General features: G+C 45.3%; 3 protein-coding genes across 4 annotated transcripts in view; 2 read left to right on the forward strand and 1 right to left on the reverse strand.

Annotated features, from left to right (window-relative positions):
- The window catches only part of dmxl2 (Dmx-like 2), a 27,779-nt gene extending 20,083 nt beyond the window's left edge, over nucleotides 1–7,696 (forward strand). For both annotated transcript variants that reach the window (XM_057013532.1, XM_057013544.1), the window contains exons 41-54: nucleotides 1–86; nucleotides 207–408; nucleotides 522–639; nucleotides 1,493–1,558; nucleotides 2,202–2,288; nucleotides 2,389–2,510; nucleotides 3,233–3,371; nucleotides 4,584–4,644; nucleotides 4,782–4,909; nucleotides 4,989–5,066; nucleotides 5,164–5,255; nucleotides 5,357–5,409; nucleotides 5,488–5,705; nucleotides 5,822–7,696. In XM_057013532.1, coding sequence (XP_056869512.1) covers nucleotides 1–86; nucleotides 207–408; nucleotides 522–639; nucleotides 1,493–1,558; nucleotides 2,202–2,288; nucleotides 2,389–2,510; nucleotides 3,233–3,371; nucleotides 4,584–4,644; nucleotides 4,782–4,909; nucleotides 4,989–5,066; nucleotides 5,164–5,255; nucleotides 5,357–5,409; nucleotides 5,488–5,705; nucleotides 5,822–6,031 — 1,660 coding nt within the window. In that variant the 3' untranslated portion in view covers nucleotides 6,032–7,696. The remainder of the gene's footprint in view (nucleotides 87–206; nucleotides 409–521; nucleotides 640–1,492; nucleotides 1,559–2,201; nucleotides 2,289–2,388; nucleotides 2,511–3,232; nucleotides 3,372–4,583; nucleotides 4,645–4,781; nucleotides 4,910–4,988; nucleotides 5,067–5,163; nucleotides 5,256–5,356; nucleotides 5,410–5,487; nucleotides 5,706–5,821) is intronic.
- gldn (gliomedin) lies at nucleotides 7,382–11,815 on the reverse strand. The gene is made up of 10 exons (XM_057013555.1): nucleotides 11,130–11,815; nucleotides 10,855–10,906; nucleotides 10,755–10,772; nucleotides 10,562–10,660; nucleotides 10,040–10,141; nucleotides 9,835–9,951; nucleotides 9,657–9,740; nucleotides 9,449–9,574; nucleotides 8,574–8,724; nucleotides 7,382–8,492 (listed from the first exon to the last, which is right to left on the reverse strand). Exons 1-10 carry the CDS (start codon nucleotides 11,619–11,621, stop codon nucleotides 8,027–8,029), a joined length of 1,707 nt encoding a protein of 568 aa, XP_056869535.1. The 5' UTR covers nucleotides 11,622–11,815; the 3' UTR covers nucleotides 7,382–8,026.
- A 55-nt stretch (nucleotides 11,816–11,870) lies between these two features.
- LOC130514159 (aromatase) lies at nucleotides 11,871–16,512 on the forward strand. The gene is made up of 9 exons (XM_057013567.1): nucleotides 11,871–14,254; nucleotides 14,329–14,479; nucleotides 14,578–14,732; nucleotides 14,803–14,967; nucleotides 15,055–15,169; nucleotides 15,256–15,367; nucleotides 15,463–15,625; nucleotides 15,743–15,984; nucleotides 16,083–16,512. The coding sequence occupies exons 1-9, from the start codon at nucleotides 14,071–14,073 to the stop codon at nucleotides 16,329–16,331; spliced, it is 1,536 nt and encodes a 511-aa protein (XP_056869547.1). The 5' UTR covers nucleotides 11,871–14,070; the 3' UTR covers nucleotides 16,332–16,512.
- Nucleotides 16,513–18,964: the final 2,452 nt, after the last annotated feature.

Consider the following 18,964-nt stretch of genomic DNA (forward strand, 5'->3'; position numbering starts at 1 on the left):
CTGGGCTTTGATCCGCCTGGTCATGGTGAAACTGGCTCACCACAACATCAAGAATTTCCTCCCTCTTGCAGGCCTTGACTTCACAGGTACATTAACAGTAAAATCATTTATAAACATGTAAAGAAACACGTTAAATACACTTGGAGGAAGAGTTCCTGCTGGGTTTATGCTACGTGTGTCCACCACCAACTGCCTGTGTGTCATAGAGCTGCCAGTAACGTCCCCCCTCAGTAATGCTGTGATAAAGACTCTGGAGAACTGGGAGCAGCTTCTGCTGGATCGGATGAACAAATTCGAAGGGCCTCCTCCCAACTACATCAATACGTATCCCACTGACCTGAGCGCAGGAGGTGGTCCCGCCATTCTCCGCCACAAGGCCATGCTGGAGCCAGACAACACACCCTTCAAGTAAGCTGAATGACTCTTAAAACAGCATTCGGCGGGAGAAACAGCAATTTATTTTAAATTGAACTTTTTAATTAGTTCCAATGTTTAGGTCCTCTTTCTATTTATCCTTGCAGGACAAAGAACCACCAGTCCTTCCCAGCCCGACGTCTTTGGCATTTTCTTGTCAAACAGGACGTTCTCCGAGAGACGTTAATCCGTTACATTTTTACAAAGAAGAGGAAGCAGAGTGAGGTCAGTCGCACCGGTGGATGAGATCTGCTTGATTTTTCTTTTTTTCGGGTTCAGTAGTTAATGTGACCCACTATCCCATTAAAACAGTCAATGTTACACCAGAATATTCACATTTGTGTATTTTCCTTTAGATTTTCCTTATTTTCTCTTACACAACTGCTGCATTGGCCCATTTGTTAAAGACCATAAATCTCACGAGTTGCTTTTTCTAAAACCTGGTGTTTGAATCACCTTCTTAAAGAAATGTAATTCTATTATGATGCTAGCATAGGCAATGTACCTACCCATCAAATAGAGACTGTGCAGTGGTTTTCTGTAAATAGATTATTGCCCAGCACTTACATGAGGTTCAGAGGCTGTTGGCACGTCTGATCCTTGATTAGTAAAATACACACAAGTGCATGTTGCACATTTATCTCTATTCTTGATAGTTTTGTTATTGTCTTTATCATTGCTTTGACTTCTGTACAAAAGTACAATTCAGTTCATGGCCTTCTCTGATGTCTGGAACCGCTCATTATTATGCAATCACTCTGATGACAGAGCACAACTGTAAACGCCAGTCCATAATCAGACATGATTTTCTGGGATTGTGTTCCTTTGTGCTTATTTTTACTATAATTACAGCATCAGCATCATTGCTTCCATTTGAGTGTCTGCAGCCAGATTTATAGTTTGTATCGCCATTCTTCCTGCAGACTGATCGTTGACCTTTTATCAATAATGAAAACATCAAATGATCCTTGTCAACCTTTTACATTTTCTTTCATCCCATTTTTATTTTTCTATGTGTGTGCATGTGTTTTGTGTCCATGTTGGTGTGTTCTGTGTACTGCCTCTGTGTGGTGTGTAGACTGTAGAGAACCATATGGACCATGTAAGCCCAAACTGCGTAGCTGGAGCTAGCAGTCCCTCTAAGGTAGTATCATTTATTGTACCAGGACAGGCCCCCTGTCTGTATGTCGGTCAGTCCGCTTGACTGGAACAGCCACTGCACAGCCGAGCTCCCAGGAGCCTGTACAACTAAAAGACAAATGTACTTTAGAGGAATAGTTTCAGGTTAAATAAGGACGCTTTCGTGGCACTGGATTAGCTCGGCTTTATGGTGATTGTTCTGGCAATCTTTTCTAAAATCTTCTCAAGACCCTCAAGGCTTGGATCTAATCTGTTCCTCTCACTCCTCAACAAACTCACATCTGACCCTGACAATAATCACCTCATGTCCTCTTGTTTCTCACTCCCTTTTCCTCCTCGCTCTGACCGATTCTGATGGGATCAAAGCAGATCTGCTCCTTTCAAGAACGTTGGCACACACTAACTTGCATGCTCCCTCTCCGGGGAAGTGTCAGCCCTGCCAGTCACGCAGGATTTTGACACAAGGGATTTTTAAGTCAGCAGGCGAAACTGTCTTTCCTGTAGTGGTCTAAGCAGCTTCTTCCGGGGCGACGTTTCCCAGTGACCAGTTAATATAAATTAAGCCTATGAATCAGTTCATGTGTTTCATCCTTTGTCCTTGGACTGTCTGCTGCAGCTGATTCATCCCATTTTCTCTGCTTTTGCAGGTGGAGGCCGATCTGGGTTATCCAGGGGGCAAAGCTAAAATCATTCACAAGGAGTCTGATATAATTATGGCATTTGCTATAAATAAGGTGAACTGTGTTGGTGTGGCTGAGAAATTTCTTCCTTTTCCACTGCAGTCACAAATAGCAGATGATTATGTTGCATCCTCTTTCTTCTGTGGGTTTCTAGGCTAACTCTAATGAAATAGTGCTGGCCTCCACTCATGATGTCCAGGAGGTGGACGTGTCCACCCTGGTGGCTGTCCAGCCCTTCACCTGGATAGGAGATGACTTTGATAAGGAGTCTCGCAGGTGGGATTCACGGAAGGCCTTAGAATTACAAATGTTTCTTTAGATTATCACACATATCACACATATATTAGACTTTATACAGGAAATAAAAAGTAATTGAGCTACGCTTGTTTGTGGACACATGCTTTTTCTCCATCCAATGTTTGTCATTGGCCTGCAATCACGCAGGGATTTGTTTGCAGATAAAAGCTGTTTCATGCTTGTTTTGTGGACTTTAAATCAGAATGTTGAGAGCAAGAAATTGCTGTGAATGATTTGTTACACTGTAGTTTGGGAGAACATCATCATAATGGAGCAGAGCTGATGTGTTCAAAATCAGTCATTCCTCGTTTGGATGACACCCAGATGCATTTCCTGTCACTTTTCTAGATTTAGATCTTATTACTTTACTTTTCATCTTTTTACTATAAGCTTATGCAATGCTGTTGTCAAAAAGTGACAGAAATATATACCGATAACTAATTCAAAAATGTATTTCACATTTGGTACATGAGCAATAGCCCTGACCTGTATTTAATGTTGTGTTTTGGAGTCAAAATTGTAATCATTCAAATTCATTATTTATTGTGGTTACGGTATTTATTGTAGTTTATTTCTGTAGTTATGAAGGGAAATGGCTGTAGGTTATGGGCAGGCTGTAATATTTGCTCTGATTCTGTTCGCCCTCAGTGGTGATATATATTCTCAGTAATGGTTTTACCGCTGTGTTTTGTTTTGTGCAGCTCTGATGACATAGACCATCGATCTTCTCATACAAACATCGCCCAGGCCAGCTCCGTTCCCTTTGCCCCACCGCAGATGCCAGTCTCTGCATCCATGCCTTGGCTGGGCAGTGGGCAAACCAGCATGGGTGCCAGTGTGGTACGCATCTCTCCCACACAAACACCACTAAAACAGGTCATGATGGCGCTGCTGTTAGGGAAAAGCCACAAGAGGAAGCTTGGTTTCATTTTAAACGTTATCATCTGTAGCCTTATTTCCGTCAGTAACTTTGCATACATGGCTTTAAGGAGTTCATATGCGGATTGGCCTTTGGTGTCTTGTCCTTGTTCAAGTTTACATGCAAGAAAGAAAGTTGGGTAACTGAAGTCAGACAACAGACCAGTATTTCAAACAACAAGAAAATGGATAATCCTACAGATTTGTTCAGTTTGTGCGTAACATAGGCAGATGAGATGCACGCGCTCCCTCGTGATGATGTGGATTTTTAGAGGTGGACAAGAACTCCATATGCTAACACCGTTTTTTTTAAATGATTTTGTTCGAGGGTAATACACCAGTGTGGAGGTTGCGGTGCATCTGCACGTGTGTTGTCTAGTTTAACTAACCTAACCCAATTGGGGCGTATACATTCCAGAGCAAATTGATTTCCCATCGCATTATCTGGGTCTTAGACAGATACAGAAAGCACTGATATCACACATGCTTAATGCACTTCAGCTGTCCGGTTACAGTTGGATTAAAGCAATAATTCGGTTCTTGGGGCGTCCTGTAAATGTAGTGAGTAGGTTCTGAGGTCTAAGGCAGAAGCTTTGCAGTCTGCAGAGCTGGACCTGCACAGTTTAGCTTCCACTTGATGTTTTTAATTCTTATCAATATCCTGCTGAACTGAGCAATGCCGACTAAACAGCTGGCCTGCTGAGTCTATGCAAGCTGATACACCCAGGAGGTGTGTTTGTATGGCAGAGATGGGCTCTTATAAACACAGATAACAGCCGCTCTTACAGCCAGAAACCCAAGGTACACATTTGCGTCAGACCCCTCCGTGTCCCAGCCTGTTGATAAATGCTGAACACGATACACTCGACAAGTCGGGACAGACGGTGTTATATAGGTTCAATGGATCATGGAAGGAAGTGGTCTGTGTCCCTGTCTTTGAATGTCTGAATCACCCTTTAAAGAACTTTTGGATGTAAGCAGTCATTAGACATAGGACGTTTTGGTCTTTTAGAATCACCGCTGACACACAAAACATCAGCAAATATTCAGAGGTTTATGGACAAATCTGTCATATTGCATCTCTAAATGTCAGGTGTATTCTGCAAACAAAGATATTCTCGTTTTGCTTTTCAGATTATGAAGAGGAATCTAAATAATGTGAAAAGAATGACGTCTCATCCCGTCTACCAGTATTGTACGTGCCAGTTTGAGACGTGCAGCAGTTCTTTGCATTCTCCACATCCTCTTTCTGATGCCCAAACCTGTTCTCTCTGTCTGTTGCCTCACATTCCTTTCTATATGCATGTGTTTATGTATGTGGACATACATCAGATATGACGGGGGCTCAGGACGGCAGTGTCAGGATGTTTGAATGGAAGAGACCTCAGCAGCTCATTTGTTTCAGACAAGCAGGCAACGCCAGAGTCACACGTCTGTATTTCAACTCCCAGGGAAACAAGGTGCGTGCACGCACACATGCACAAGGTCTGTTTTGTCTATTTATGCAGTTGTCCTGATTCACCTGCGTTGTGCTGGTAGTGTGGAGTTGCTGACGGAGAGGGCTTCCTCAGTCTGTGGCAGGTCAACCAGACATCATCCAACCCTAAGCCTTACCTGGTGAGGTCATCCTCTCTGTCCCCACCCCTGCAAAGTTGCACATATCTACAGCAAACACACGTTCAAATGGATTATTATGGTTTGTTCCTGCTAACAGAGCTGGCAGTGTCATTCTAAAACCTGTGGCGACTTTGCCTTCATCACATCCTCCAGCCTCATCGCCACCGCCGGACAGTCCAATGACAACAGGTTGGAATCTGCAGCAACGAGCTATCAGTGGTTTTTTTGTTGTTTTTTTAAATCCTCCAGTTTCACCAGCTAAAAATCACACTGATTTACGTCTTCCACAGGAATGTCTGTCTGTGGGACACTCTCATTCCATCCAGTAATACCATGGTCCACGGTAAGAAGTCCTTTTTACCAAAGCTGTTTCATCTGTGATCCAGTTCCACAGTTTCCTCTCATCCTCCCACCCCTGCAGCATTCCCCTGCCACGAGAATGGGGCCACTGTGTTGCAGTATGCCCCTAAACAGCAGCTGCTGATCACTGGGGGCAGAAAGGGCTTTGTGTGCGTCTTTGACATCCGCCAGCGGCAGCTGCTCCACACTTTCCAGGCCCACGACTCAGCCGTTAAAGCCCTGACGTTGGATCCCTACGAGGACTTCTTTATCACTGGCTCTGCAGAGGGCAACATGAAGGTGACTCTTGATCACTTTTGTGTTCATTTTCGATTCTGTTTTTAAAACAAATCTAATATTCCCAAATGCCAACAAACGATTCACTCCCGAATGTCTGTCGGGCTTCCTCTCCACAGGTGTGGAAACTGGCCGGCCACGGGCTGATGCACTCTTTTAGTTCTGAACACGCTAAGCAGTCTATCTTCCGCAACATCGGCGCTGGCGTCATGCAAGTGGAGACCCGGCCCGGCAACCGCATCTTCACCTGCGGCGCGGATGGTACCTTGAAGATGAGGGTGCTCCCCGACCGTTACAGTATCCCGAGCAGTCTGGTGGACGTCCTGTAACGCCTGCTTCCACATCCGAGCGTCCGAAGAGCCAGATCAAACCCAAGCAGCTTACACTAACACTCGCTAGCCATTAATGATGCATTTTATGGGGAAGAGGCAGTCAAGAGTCATGCTTTTGGCCTCTTTCACAGTGGGCAAAGTTCAGGGGTGTATGATGTAAATCATATCCAGGATGAGAAACAAAGCTGCAAATAATGTTTCCCCTCAAAGCTGAAAGCAGAAGTCAAAGGTATCCTACTTGATTTTGAAGCTAGATTTACTGTAATTTTATTGAAGAATCTCTACTCCTACAGTGTGTCAATAGGGAAGCTATGCATGTCCTGTTCTCGTTACGCGGTGCAATCACAGGTCTATTGATAGTGCTCTGTAAAAGTGCTCAAGCAAAAATTTAAAAAATGTGTAACTGTCGTCATTTTGTGCCCACAGCTGAATTCTCTTAGCATCTACTGTAACCAGCACTGTGGTTTGTTTAGTCAGTGGTTTCCGGTGTGAATCAAGTTGTTTGAATCTGCATTTTATTTAATTACTTTTCTTTTGATTCCTCCTCAGTGGTTTACTCATCCACCTTCTTTTGCCCTTTTGCCTGGCTTCTCTCAGGCTTAATGGAGGATTCAAACATGCGTTGCTCCTGTAATGACACCCTCCACTCACCCACCCGCTCACCCCCCATTTCAGCCTCCCGGCTCAGGTTATCCTCTAACGTGCGTCCGCTCTGCTGTGTCCGTCATCCGTGTCCCCTCTTGCCCTCAAATGCCTGTTTGCGGAGCAGATTCCCAGCTAGAACATTCCTGTTTGGAAGACGTGTTTTATTCTGTGTCTGTGATGTCGATGTTTTCATCCGTCTGGTCCAAACCTGAACTCGCCCACCCAAAGCAGAAACACAAAGGTTCACTTCTAGTTTTGCACAATATCTTGTTGGGTTTCTTTAAAAAACAAAAAAATTTTAATTAGTATTTAAATTATTTATGTTTTTGTCTGTTAGGTTGACCATTCCTTTGTAAACCACTTTAAGTTATTATTGCCCTTTATTTTAGGAATGTAAGGGGTTTTACTGCATCTGACATGGCGACAACACGGTCTTCTGTATGTACGTGTGTGTTACCTCAGTAGTCGTTTTTACCGTTTCATCCATAAGAAATAGATATTTGCACTCAAATAATGGAGACACTAAAAGTTTATTTCAAATAAATAGGTTATTGGAGAGGAAACTGTTATATACAAATGAATGTCTGGCTTTATTTGGCCTAGTAGTAACACATTTGAAATAGTTTTATTATTTAAATTATAAATATATAGATATATAAATATATATGAAATATCACAACAGCTTGTACAAACATAAAAGCATTTCTTTATTTTTGGTTTGTATCATACCGGCTGGATTAGTTGTAACTTTGGTTGAGTGTGTGTATTGTATTTATTAAAAAGATTTGTGTTTCTCTCCCTCTTTCGGCCCCTGAAGTATACTGTATATATCTTAAATGTTTTACTGATGGTCCTACTGGTGTCTGGTGTGTATGTAGGTGTGCATGTAACTACACAGAGGAAGCCATTATCACGGGTAGACACTTACCGCGGGACTTGAGCCCCAGACGTGTGCGAGGGAACAGGTCATGGTCGTAACCTTTGTAAAGTGAATAAAATCTTTTTATTTCATCAGGATGCTTTGCAACTTTTATTTCAACATTCCTCAAGTGGGGAGAAGCCAGTGGGAGCCACGCTGGCCTGGTGACCCGTCTGTTTATTATGGAGGAGAACACGGCGTATAGAAAACACAGGAGAAGGTAACTCATGCAAATGCACAGACAATGGAACAGCAGCCACAAATGCTGTAAATGTACAAAATCATCCAGATTAATTAATGACTTTCCTTCATAGAATCTCACAGGTACATAAATTAGAGGAAGTAATACAGTTTCTCTGGTGATATTCTAAGAGGATTTAATATCCTGTTGACCACAGCAATAATAGAAGAATGATGCTCTGATTTTCTTATTCGTCAGTGATGAAGTGCACCACGTAGAGCCTGACGTAGCTGTGGTCCCACACGTACAGGTGCCTGTCTTTGGGGCTGTAGGAGAGCATGGCAAGCACTCCCCCTGGAGACCTCAGGTCAAAAGTCACGTTAACCGGCTTCCTTTTCAACAGGTCAAAAGCAAAAGTGACCCTGGCGTCTTTGGTGTCGGTGACGTACAGGACGCCACAGGCGATGAAGGCGTTTCCAGCCTTGGTGCGGGGGTACGTGGTGTTTATGTAGGAGGTGACTGAGAAGGTCTTCTGGTCCAGCTGGGCCACCACGATGCACTCGTCCACGCTGGAGGCGAAGATCAGCCACAGACCGTTCTCGTCTGCCGCCACTTTGAAGTAGGTCTTGGAGTTCTGGAGCAGGTAGGCGAGGTTGTGGTGCAAGGCGTTTTCAATGACCAGAATGTGAAGCTTCCTGCTCTGAAAGTTGAATCTGCGGATGGACAGGAAGCCTATTTTTACAAAGAACCTGGAACCAATGCCAGAAGAGAAAAGGGGATCTGCATCTGCTGACCTGCCAATGCTGGAGGTACCTGCGATGTGATAATAGAGGGAACCGTTGTGAACCGTGTGGCCACAGCCCTGATAGAACTTCCTGACGTCCACAGCTTCACTGCTGCCGTTCTGGAAGGAGGCGACGCTTTGATACTCTTTCACAAGACGACCTGGTGGACGATGAGCAGAACATCAGCTCTGGTGAACTGTCAGTCTGCCCCATAATAACCAGTCCATTTACCCTCTCTGCCCCACTATAACCAGTCCATTTACCCTCTCTGCCCCACTATAACCAGTCCATTTACCCTCTCTGCCCCACTATAACCAGTCCATTTACCCTCTCTGCCCCATCATAACCAGTCCATTTATCCTCTCTGCCCCACTATAACCAGTCCATTTACCCTCTCTGCCCCACTATAACCAGTCCATTTATCCTCTCTGTCCCACTATAACCAGTCCATTTACCCTCTCTGTCCCACCATAACCAGTCCATTTACCCTCTCTGCCCCACTATAACCAGTCCATTTACCCTCTCTGCCCCACTATAACCAGTCCATTTATCCTCTCTGTCCCATCATAACCAGTCCATTTACCCTCTCTGCCCCACTATAACCAGTCCATTTACCCTCTCTGCCCCACTATAACCAGTCCATTTACCCTCTCTGCCCCACTATAACCAGTCCATTTACCCTCTCTGCCACCATATCAAGCTGAGACATCAGCAGTGAGACTCATTAGCATTCTAACCTGTGTTTTAGCCTATTGTCCATGTGATGCATTAATGAAGTGTTTCCGTGCATCCAGTAATAGTGCTCCACTGGTTTTAGCAACTCCCAAGGAAACATTCTGATCTTGAAACACATTTCTGTGCAGTACCCATGGAGTCCGTCCTACCAGAGAAATGTTCTGCCACCCACACACGCTCATCGTTCAGCTGAGCTGTGTCCTTCATCCATGTGCCAAATGTGCTCTCCATCTTGGTCACATTCCTGGGGTTGATTAAAGACTTAATCAGGCACTCTGGGGGGGAGAAAAAAAACAACTCAAGCTCTTTGTGTCTCCACATACGCAGAGATCGTATTTGTAGACGGGAGAACAGTACCGTTCTTCTTCACGGGTTTCTCGATTAGCTTCATAGCCGCTTTTAGAGATAAGGTCTCATCATTGGGGACAGCGTTTAACATCCCTGTTGGACACATTTGATCATGTGATCTACAATAAAAGCCCTTCGAATGCCAATAAATTCATATGATTGACTTGGAAGATGAAATGGGTCCTACCCAGTGTATGAGCAGCCTGAAGGTGTGCTCTGTGGGGTCTTGTTCTGGAGGGCCCTTGAGGTCCAGGAGGTCCAGCAGGCCCAGGTGGTCCTGGTGGTCCTGGAGGGCCGGGAGGACCTGTGTAGAAGAAAGAAGATGACATCTAAACCACTGTTGTGTCTGAAGAATACACGCTCCGGTCAGACCTGAAGTCCGGACCGCTTACCCTCAACTATGACATCATTGGATGGCTGGCTCCTCTCTCCTGGTGCACCAGGTTCTCCTGGCTCTCCTTTTTCACCAGGGTCTCCTTTGTCACCCGGAAGACCTGTGGAACATTTATGGATAATAGTTTAGTTACTGTCTTTGTAATCTTAGTGAACTTTGTGATTTCTTCCAGCGATCCGTGCCACCCAGAAAATGGATGTAAGATCGTCTATGTCAGAAGTTCGAGGGAGGAATAATGTCATCTGAGAATGTCAAGCCAGTTAAACTCTTCCGTCAGTGTTGACGGACCAGCAAAGGCATTTGGGAATGTAATATCATCCTGAAAAGGTCATTGTGTAGCTCTGTGCACTTGCGTGTGTGCATTCTATTTCCGAATAACTGAAACCTCAGGTTGCACTCAACCCTTTGACTGGCACATTGTCCCAGTAGCTCGGCACTAAAATGAGCAACGCTGCCTCAGGTTGTGATGAAATAATGGGCGGGGAGGGTGAAAACACAGCCGTCCGTGCAAAATCTTTACCTCTTTTTCCTCTTTTCCCATCAGCCCCAGGCAGCCCATCCTGTCCCGGGATGCCATCAGTGCCATTATGGCCGGGCAGGCCGTCCACGCCAGGCAAACCTGCACATTCAGCAACGTCACGGCTCAGTAAACAAGACAGGCTGAGTGAGATTAGAGTTCACATTTAGCTCCAGTACCAAAAGATTTCACTTACCAGGTGGTCCTGGAGGTCCTGCAACAGAAGAGTAGCAGATGTCAGTATTGGTTAACTTTTCATTTGAGCGCTAAGCTTTTGCTGCACAAGGTCAACATACCAGCGATGCAGACTCCCTTGGTGCTGTTGCAAATGTCCATCAACAGTTTAATCTAAAGAGAATAGGGCGAAGAATTATATTAATATTTATGTTTCCAAGTCAGATTTATGATTTGTGATTTATGATTTATCTATTTTGAAGAATTCTATAGAATAATTCCCTCTTTCATTGCAATCCTAAAAAAACAAAACCATTGTTTTACCTTCATAACTAATATCAATATTCATCAACAAAGCCAGAAGCTGTAATATCCTGATTTACTGCTCTTCTCTCACCGGGACCATGGAGTAGGTCATCATCATCATCATGTCGTCCTGCACGTGTGTTTTCTGGTAGTTCTGGCTGTGCTGGTGTTTATGCCTCAGCTTCCGCTCTGCCTCCTCTCCCACCTCCTGGCTGACCTCCTGCTCGTGGACCTCCTCGTGATGAGGCTCCTGCAGCAGCTCCTTCTCCCGCTCTCTGCTTCGTTTATTCCTGGAGTACTGGTACGGCTGTGGGGGTTCTGCCCGTAATGCCGCTGCTCCTCTTGGCACCTCCTGGAGGAACTCCACCACTGAGCTCTGCTCCACCTCCATCAGCCTGGACTCCGTGCGCTCCAGCCAGGCTCCTTGCTGGTTCTGCTGGACCAGGAGCACCAGCAGGCCCACGAAGTTCACCAGCGCCAAAATGCAAGTCCCATACAGCACCGCCCGCTGAGGGAGGGTCATGCTGGGAGTCGGAATCCACATGGTCACCACCTCACCTCCTCGTTTCTGAGGATCACTCATCAATCTCGACACGGAGCCCAGCGGTGGCTATCAGCGAGGATGAAGGAGACACTGCGATGGCTCTGCTTCCTAAGATGCTGTCACAAAAAATGAAATCAAAAAACAGCAGCAAGTAAGATCAAAGTTCCAGAAAAGATGAAAAGAGTATAGTCAGCTGGAGCTCTGCTCCACCCAGGTGGTCCTTCTGAAGGCAAAGGGGGAAATACAGCGCTTGTTGTGTTGTTCTCCAAGTAAGGAAGGGTGTGTGTGTGTGTGTGGTGTGTGTGTGTGTGTGTGTGTGTGTGTGTGTGTGTGTGTGCGGGCAATAATGTAGGAGTGGGCATTACACAATCTTCTGGGCTTGTCTGGGAATAAACCCCTGCCTGTTCAGTCACCTGATTTATATTCAACATAACCCATTCTACTGCACCGCCGTGGGCAGACTGACATCACACACACACACACACACACACACACACCATTGATGCGTGCATTAAAAGGCACACATAATGAAAGCGTTCCATTACACCAGACCCGCTGCTGCTGATGTTTACATGCTGATTACTAGTACAAATGAATCACAGTGAATCGAATGCATTCATGTGGCAGCGTCTGTAGGTTCATGTCCCTCCATAGCCAACCCTTTTCGCTCTTCCCTCGCCCTTGTCTGCGGCCGTTCCTGTCACATCCTCCATTCACTGACGGCTGTGATGACCCATTTCCGCTGATTCCATTTGCTCCACAAAAGTGAACCTTCCACAGAAAAATGGCAGCTCAGATGAATCTGAAAGGGGTCCAGACATTTGACGCTCCCTGGCTCTTCACACACAGCCACTATGGAAGAATTAGACTAAAACAGACCAATTGGGAGTCCAATCTTCTAAAAACGCAGAGATTTATTCATTAATTGTATTTCAGTGCATCTTTGAGAGCTTCATTGTTGGTGTAGACCTTAAACCTTGGCGCTGTTCTCCCCAGGCCCACCCGGGGCTTTAGGTCACCGGTCACCAGCTTGCATTACTCCAGCAGATGTGCAGAGTCTTAAGGGCTCCAAGGTCTTCCCTTTGTTTGCTCTCATTCAGCTCATCACATGAACCATACGGTGTCGACATGCCCCAAAAACGTGTGTACCCCAGCTCCCTGATGGCCTTCTTTCCTTCTCTTCCCGAGGTGCAGCTGCTGGGAACATGCTTTTATCTTGCTCTGACCACAGCATGAAGGGATCCATGTCCACTTTAATGGGCCAGTCCAAGGACAGCCCGATGAAGACTCCAAATTAACAGAATCTGGAGCTTTCTTGAACTAGGTTTTCTGTGTGGTGTTAAAAGTTCCTCATACATCTGAAATAGCAAGAGTGCGAGGAGGGCAAAGATGCGGTTGAACCGAAGGTTACGTTAGCTTCCCCCCATCGCCACAGTGAAACGTCTCTGCGTAATCATGCAGAACAATGTTGATCTGACTGTCACACGGGGCCTCGCTGCACAGTCAGACATGAGAAGCGTTCGCATTCTTGGACAAGAGCGTGGGTGAGCGAGTGAAGTCAGAACATTCCTTATCCCCAAAGAGTGGAGATAAATCCCAACAGCAGCGGCTTTGTCACTGATGTCTCCAAAAATATTAACATTTGTGTAAACATTTGCAGCGGTCACAATAAAGCAGAATAAGGATACAAAGATATGCTCATTTTGGGTGATGTTATTGGTCGTTTTCAAATCAATCTTCATCTTATTTTCTACGTTTTTGTTGACGTGAAGAGGACTTTTAAGGACGTTTTATCGATCGTGTTGGAGCGTGCAGCAGTGGTTACCTCACTAAGGGTTGCAGAGCGACTTCAGACGGCCTCTGTCCTGTGATGGAGCGGCGTCTCCCACAGTGATCGCTGGGATTGATCCCAGCACCTCAGGAGCCGATGTGCATGGTTTTATATTTTAAATCTTATTAAGCTTTACATGTTCATGATTGTGCCTCTAATCTGTGCTTGATTCAGGCGACATTAGTAACTGACAAAATTGTTTGAAAACTACAGCTTGGCGTGTTGAAGAGAATTTTTCAAGGACATTTTTCAGTGGGACAAAAACGTAGGAGGGATGACAGAAACATGAAGAGTACAACAGCCTCCAGATTGTTTGTAGGATTTCCAATCAGATCGTTTTGATGTTCAAAGAGGTCCAAATCTGTGCTTTTCTTCACCAAACTGTCAAACACAGCCCATAATGAAGACTCGACACAGGAATTCCCCAACTGCTTGTACCAGCCGAGGTCGTGTATACTCAAGGGCGCTGAGGAAATGCAGCTCTTCAAGGTTTCACGTGTATTGTTTACCATTTAGCTGGTTTGTTGTGGCTTTTGCGTCAGCCTGAACTGGCCCGTAACCAGCCCAGACTGCATATAAAGAGACTCTCGGGATTTGCCGACGCAGCTTTTCTTGGCTGTGAGGTCTTTGGTCAGCGTTCCTGGCTTCGGGGTTCTCATGGATCTGATTTGCGATTGGGCGATGGCTGCTGTCGGTCTGGACGCTGAGGTGCTGGTCTCTGTGTCCCCGAACGCCACTGAGGCTGAATCACCTGGTTCCTCTGCAGGAACCAGAGCTCTGATCATACTTACCTGCCTGCTGCTGCTCGTTTGGAGCCACACGGAGAAAAAAAGTGTTCCAGGTGAGCGCATCACATCTGTATTTGCATCTGTCGTTTTCTGAATGAATTCATGCAGAAAGACGTTTCTCTCTTAGGTCCATCCTTCTGTCTGGGTTTTGGCCCCCTCCTGACATATGTGAGATTCATCTGGACTGGTATAGGCACGGCCAGCAACTACTACAACAAGAAGTACGGAGACATTGTGAGAGTGTGGGTTAACGGGGAGGAGACCCTCGTCATCAGCAGGTTGGTTACGTCTGTGACTCCTGCTGAGTCAGCTCAGTCAAGGGGAAGACGTCCAGGTGTCGACTGATGCCTTTTGATTCGTTAATGTCAACCATCAGGGCATCGGCTGTGCACCACGTGCTGAAGAGCAGGCAGTACACGTCACGGTTCGGGAGCAAGCAAGGACTCAGCTGCATCGGCATGAATGAGCGAGGCATCATCTTCAACAACAATGTTACTGAGTGGAGGAAGATCCGAGGCTACTTCACCAAAGGTTCGCCCCAATCGGCTTTGCAGACACATGTAAGTAACCTGTTCTAAACTGGATTTTCCTGTTCTGTCAGCTCTGACGGGACCAGCGGTGCAGAACACTGTGGAGGTTTGCAACTCCTCCACTCAGGCGCATCTGGACAGGCTGGAAGATTTGGCTCAGGTGGACGTCCTCAGTCTGCTGCGCTGCACCGTGGTTGACATCTCCAACAGGCTCTTTCTGGACATCCCCATTAATGGTGAGTAGGCAGGGATCTCTTATTTAGATCTGTTACCTCACAAACTTACGTGTGGATTTTTTCCTTTTGTCTGAACCTGGTGCACAGAGAAAGAGCTGCTGCTGAAGATCCACAAGTATTTTGACACGTGGCAGACAGTTTTAATCAAGCCAGACATTTACTTCAAGTTTGGCTGGATTCACCAGAAGCACAAGACGGCAGCGTGAGCACCCATTATTCCTGTCCTTCATGCTCAAGTCCATTTTCTGGGCTGCTATTTGAATGAGTTACACGTGTTTGACCTCATAGCCGGGAGCTGCAAGAGGCCATCGAGGGACTGGTAGAACAGAAGAGGAGAGACCTGGAGCAGGCGGATAAACTGGAGAACATCAACTTCACTGCAGAGCTCCTGTTTGCACAGGTGAGTCAGGGGATCATTGAACCCTCTGATGTGTTCAAACAGCTGGGGTTTATTCATGCATGTGCGTGTGTGTGTGTGTGTGTGTGTGTGTCTAGAATCACGGGGAACTCTCTGCTGAGAACGTGATGCAGTGCGTGTTGGAGATGGTGATCGCGGCGCCCGACACGCTGTCCGTCAGCCTCTTCTTCATGCTGTTGCTGCTTAAACAGAACCCTGACGTTGAGCTGCAGCTCCTGCAGGAGATCGACGCTGTTGTGGGCAAGTTGCTACACCAGAGCACCGAAATACTCTCAGATACGCCGGATGGTTACCAAGAACGTTAGACGTTAGAGTCACGATAGAAGGATTCATTTTAACGTGGAATATTGGTTGTAGGTGAGAGGCAGCTGCAGAACGGGGACCTTCAGAAGCTGCGCGTGCTGGAGACCTTCATCAACGAATGCTTGCGCTTCCACCCGGTGGTGGACTTCACCATGCGTCGATCCCTGTCGGATGATGTCATTGAGGGTTACAGGGTACCGAAGGGCACAAACATCATTCTGAACACCGGCCACATGCACCGGACAGAATTCTTCCTCAGACCCACTGAGTTCTGTCTGCAAAACTTTGAAAAGAACGTAAGTCAGAGCAGGTGTGGACACTAGATCATTTGGTTAGTTTAAGTGAAGTTTGGACTGAATACATGTGACCGTCCCCACCTTTTTTCATCCTCCAGGCTCCTCGCCGGTACTTTCAGCCGTTCGGTTCAGGCCCTCGGGCCTGCGTCGGCAAACACATTGCCATGGTGATGATGAAATCCATCCTGGTCACCTTGCTCTCCCAGTACTCTGTTTGCCCCCATGAAGGCTTGACTCTGGACTGCCTCCCCCAGACCAACAATCTGTCTCAGCAGCCGGTGGAGGAGGCCCAACAGCTCAGCATGAGATTCTTACCGAGGCAGAGAGGTAGCTGGCAGACGGTCTGAAGCCCAGACCTTTGCTTCTTTCTTCATTGGTGCCGACAGCATATGTTTATATGGACATCTGCTCCCTGCTGCGGCATTTATCTTATGATTGTACAAAGCTAACTTTTATATATTGTATTATTAAACTGTGATTCTGTCTCAAGTTTTATGTGAACTTAAGTAAATATTATTTATTTTGCCAGGTCTGTTTTTGGGTCTGTTTTGTGACTTCTGAATATGCGAATGTGGTTATTTACACAAAACTGATGTGACTGCATTTTAGTGAAAAATCAAATTTGCTTTTAAGTATATTCAGATTAAGAACAATAAGTGCATCAATTTTTTTTAAATGTTATATATTTGATGTAGTTTGATTATGGGTGTGTAATACCCATAATTTCCACAAGGCGGCATAACAATAACTATTTTTGAAGGAATGAAGTCGTGGAATTGTAATAGAGGTACATTAAAGGGAGACTGTAAAGCAAAAGCAAGAACTCATCAGTCAGATTGTTTTTAAGCAATGAGAGGATTTGAGTTAGACAGCATAATTTATAGCAGTGATGAGGCCTCTGTCAGCAAAAGCTGAACATCCTCATATTTCACAGTATATTAAAGGGTGTAATAAATCAGATTATGCAGATTAAAGCATTCTAGATTCAAACAAAAACAAACAAAGCTTAATAGCACTAAATAAACACAATTCTTATTAAACATTTTTAACGACTGCAGGGCTGATGCTGATGCTGGGAGGGTTCTAATAATTGTCATCTTCATCAACACTTTGCTGCGCTGCAGTTTCAGGGTGAAGACATGACCTCGATGCAGAGGGATCTGTCATTAGAAGTCATCATCATTCTTCATCGATCTATGAGGGAGAGAAAGATTTAAAGAAACACGTCACCCAAAAAAAAGCCTATTAAAAAGTCTAATCTGTCCCACGCTAATATAAACCACATAAACGATTGAATCAGATGGGAATGGTTTCAAAATAATTAAAACAAATACCTCTAACTTACTGGCTAAATGAAGGTTATGTAAATCGTGCTGCCCTCCCGTGGTTCAATAGGTAACTGCAGTTGGTGATTCTCAGTCATGCACGCCTGTTTCTGAAACACTAGCAAACGTGTTGTTTTGTATAATTTATTACATCCACGTACTTTACTACTTTGTCAGAAAGTAGGCGAATCGTTGATCAGTGACAGATAATAAACATCCCATTAATCAAAAGACTTTTGCTTCAAAGATAATTATGAGAATTCATAAAAAGTTGTGATAATGTTTCCAATTTAGTTGACAACATTTAAAAACCTTGTTAACTTGATATGCAACTGTAGGGGTAGATCTTCCAAAGAATCCTGACTCAGCATTGCAGCAGACACATGAGGGTGTTGCCATGAAAAGTACATGATCTCCTAATCCTCAGTTTTCAAGGATATAATTACATAGTGCACTAATGTGATTCATCTGTCTCTCTTGCTGCAGGACATCAAGAGTCTGCTAAATAGATCTGTGGTCATTTTCTAGTCGGAGAATGGGTGTGCGTGCGTATATGTGCGTGTCTGTGTGTGTCTGTCTTTCTGTCTGTGCGTAAGGGAAAAAGAGAGAGAAGGAGATGTCTCTAACCGTCACCTTTTCTTTATTTGCACTTTTAAGCTACTGCACCTCCGGATAAGCGTGCAAATCTACAACAGAGCAGCAGTTCAGCTGGAAGAAGAGGAACCAGTCATTAACGTTACACACCATGACAGCATGTGTTGACTAATCTGTTCGTGGAAGGTTCGAGGATCTTTATTATTATTATTATTATTGGTCACAAGACGGATATTTTCCATCTCACGTGTCTGTTGTGCGACACATGACAGATTAATACTGACAAGATGCCAGACAGCCTTAAAAATAACTCACAGGATTAAAAGAAAGTTTAACACACACATGTACAAGTAAACACACACACACAAATCCTTGGACTTTTATCTTTGTGAGGACTTTCATAGATATAATGCATTACCCAGCTCTTTACGCTAACCATTGTGATTAACCCTTTCTAACTAATCCTCACCTCAACCTAAAAACCAAGTCTTAACCCTCCAACCCTTTGAAGTTCTGAGGCCCAGCCAAAAATGTCCTCACACCCCAAAAATGTACTCGCTTTGTTAGTATTTTTGGTCCTCAATATGTATAAGTTCAAGAACACACACTCAAATGCCACTGGTCTACATTTCTCCCTGCTGGATTAATGCATCATTAAAGGACAACCACCGTTGCCACGGAAACATCTCCTAAAAATGTGCTCGTCTTCCCAACATTGTCAGTACAGCGTGAATGCGGTGACTCGGGCCTCCTACGATCAACAACCACAGTCTTCCAGGATTGTTGCGTGAGGCACGTTTCACCGCCGCGCTGGTGCCGCGACGGCTCAGACGAACGTTGCAAGCTAACGTTTTGGGGGGGAGATATGTGACGAAATTAATGCAAGAGAAAGTGAGGGAAGATCCTGACTCATATTATAAGAATCTTTCATCAAGTGCGCCTGAGGAGGCCCAGACCGGAGCGTGTCTGCACACACGTGACCGCAGAGCGCGGCTCCTCCCACTCGTGGAGAGACTTTCAAACGCGAGCAGCAAATCCACATTTTGTTGGAGGAGCACAGT

The sequence above is a fragment of the Takifugu flavidus genome, chromosome 2 (genome assembly GCF_003711565.1).
Source record: "Takifugu flavidus isolate HTHZ2018 chromosome 2, ASM371156v2, whole genome shotgun sequence".
In the NCBI taxonomy this organism is placed as follows: domain Eukaryota; kingdom Metazoa; phylum Chordata; class Actinopteri; order Tetraodontiformes; family Tetraodontidae; genus Takifugu; species Takifugu flavidus.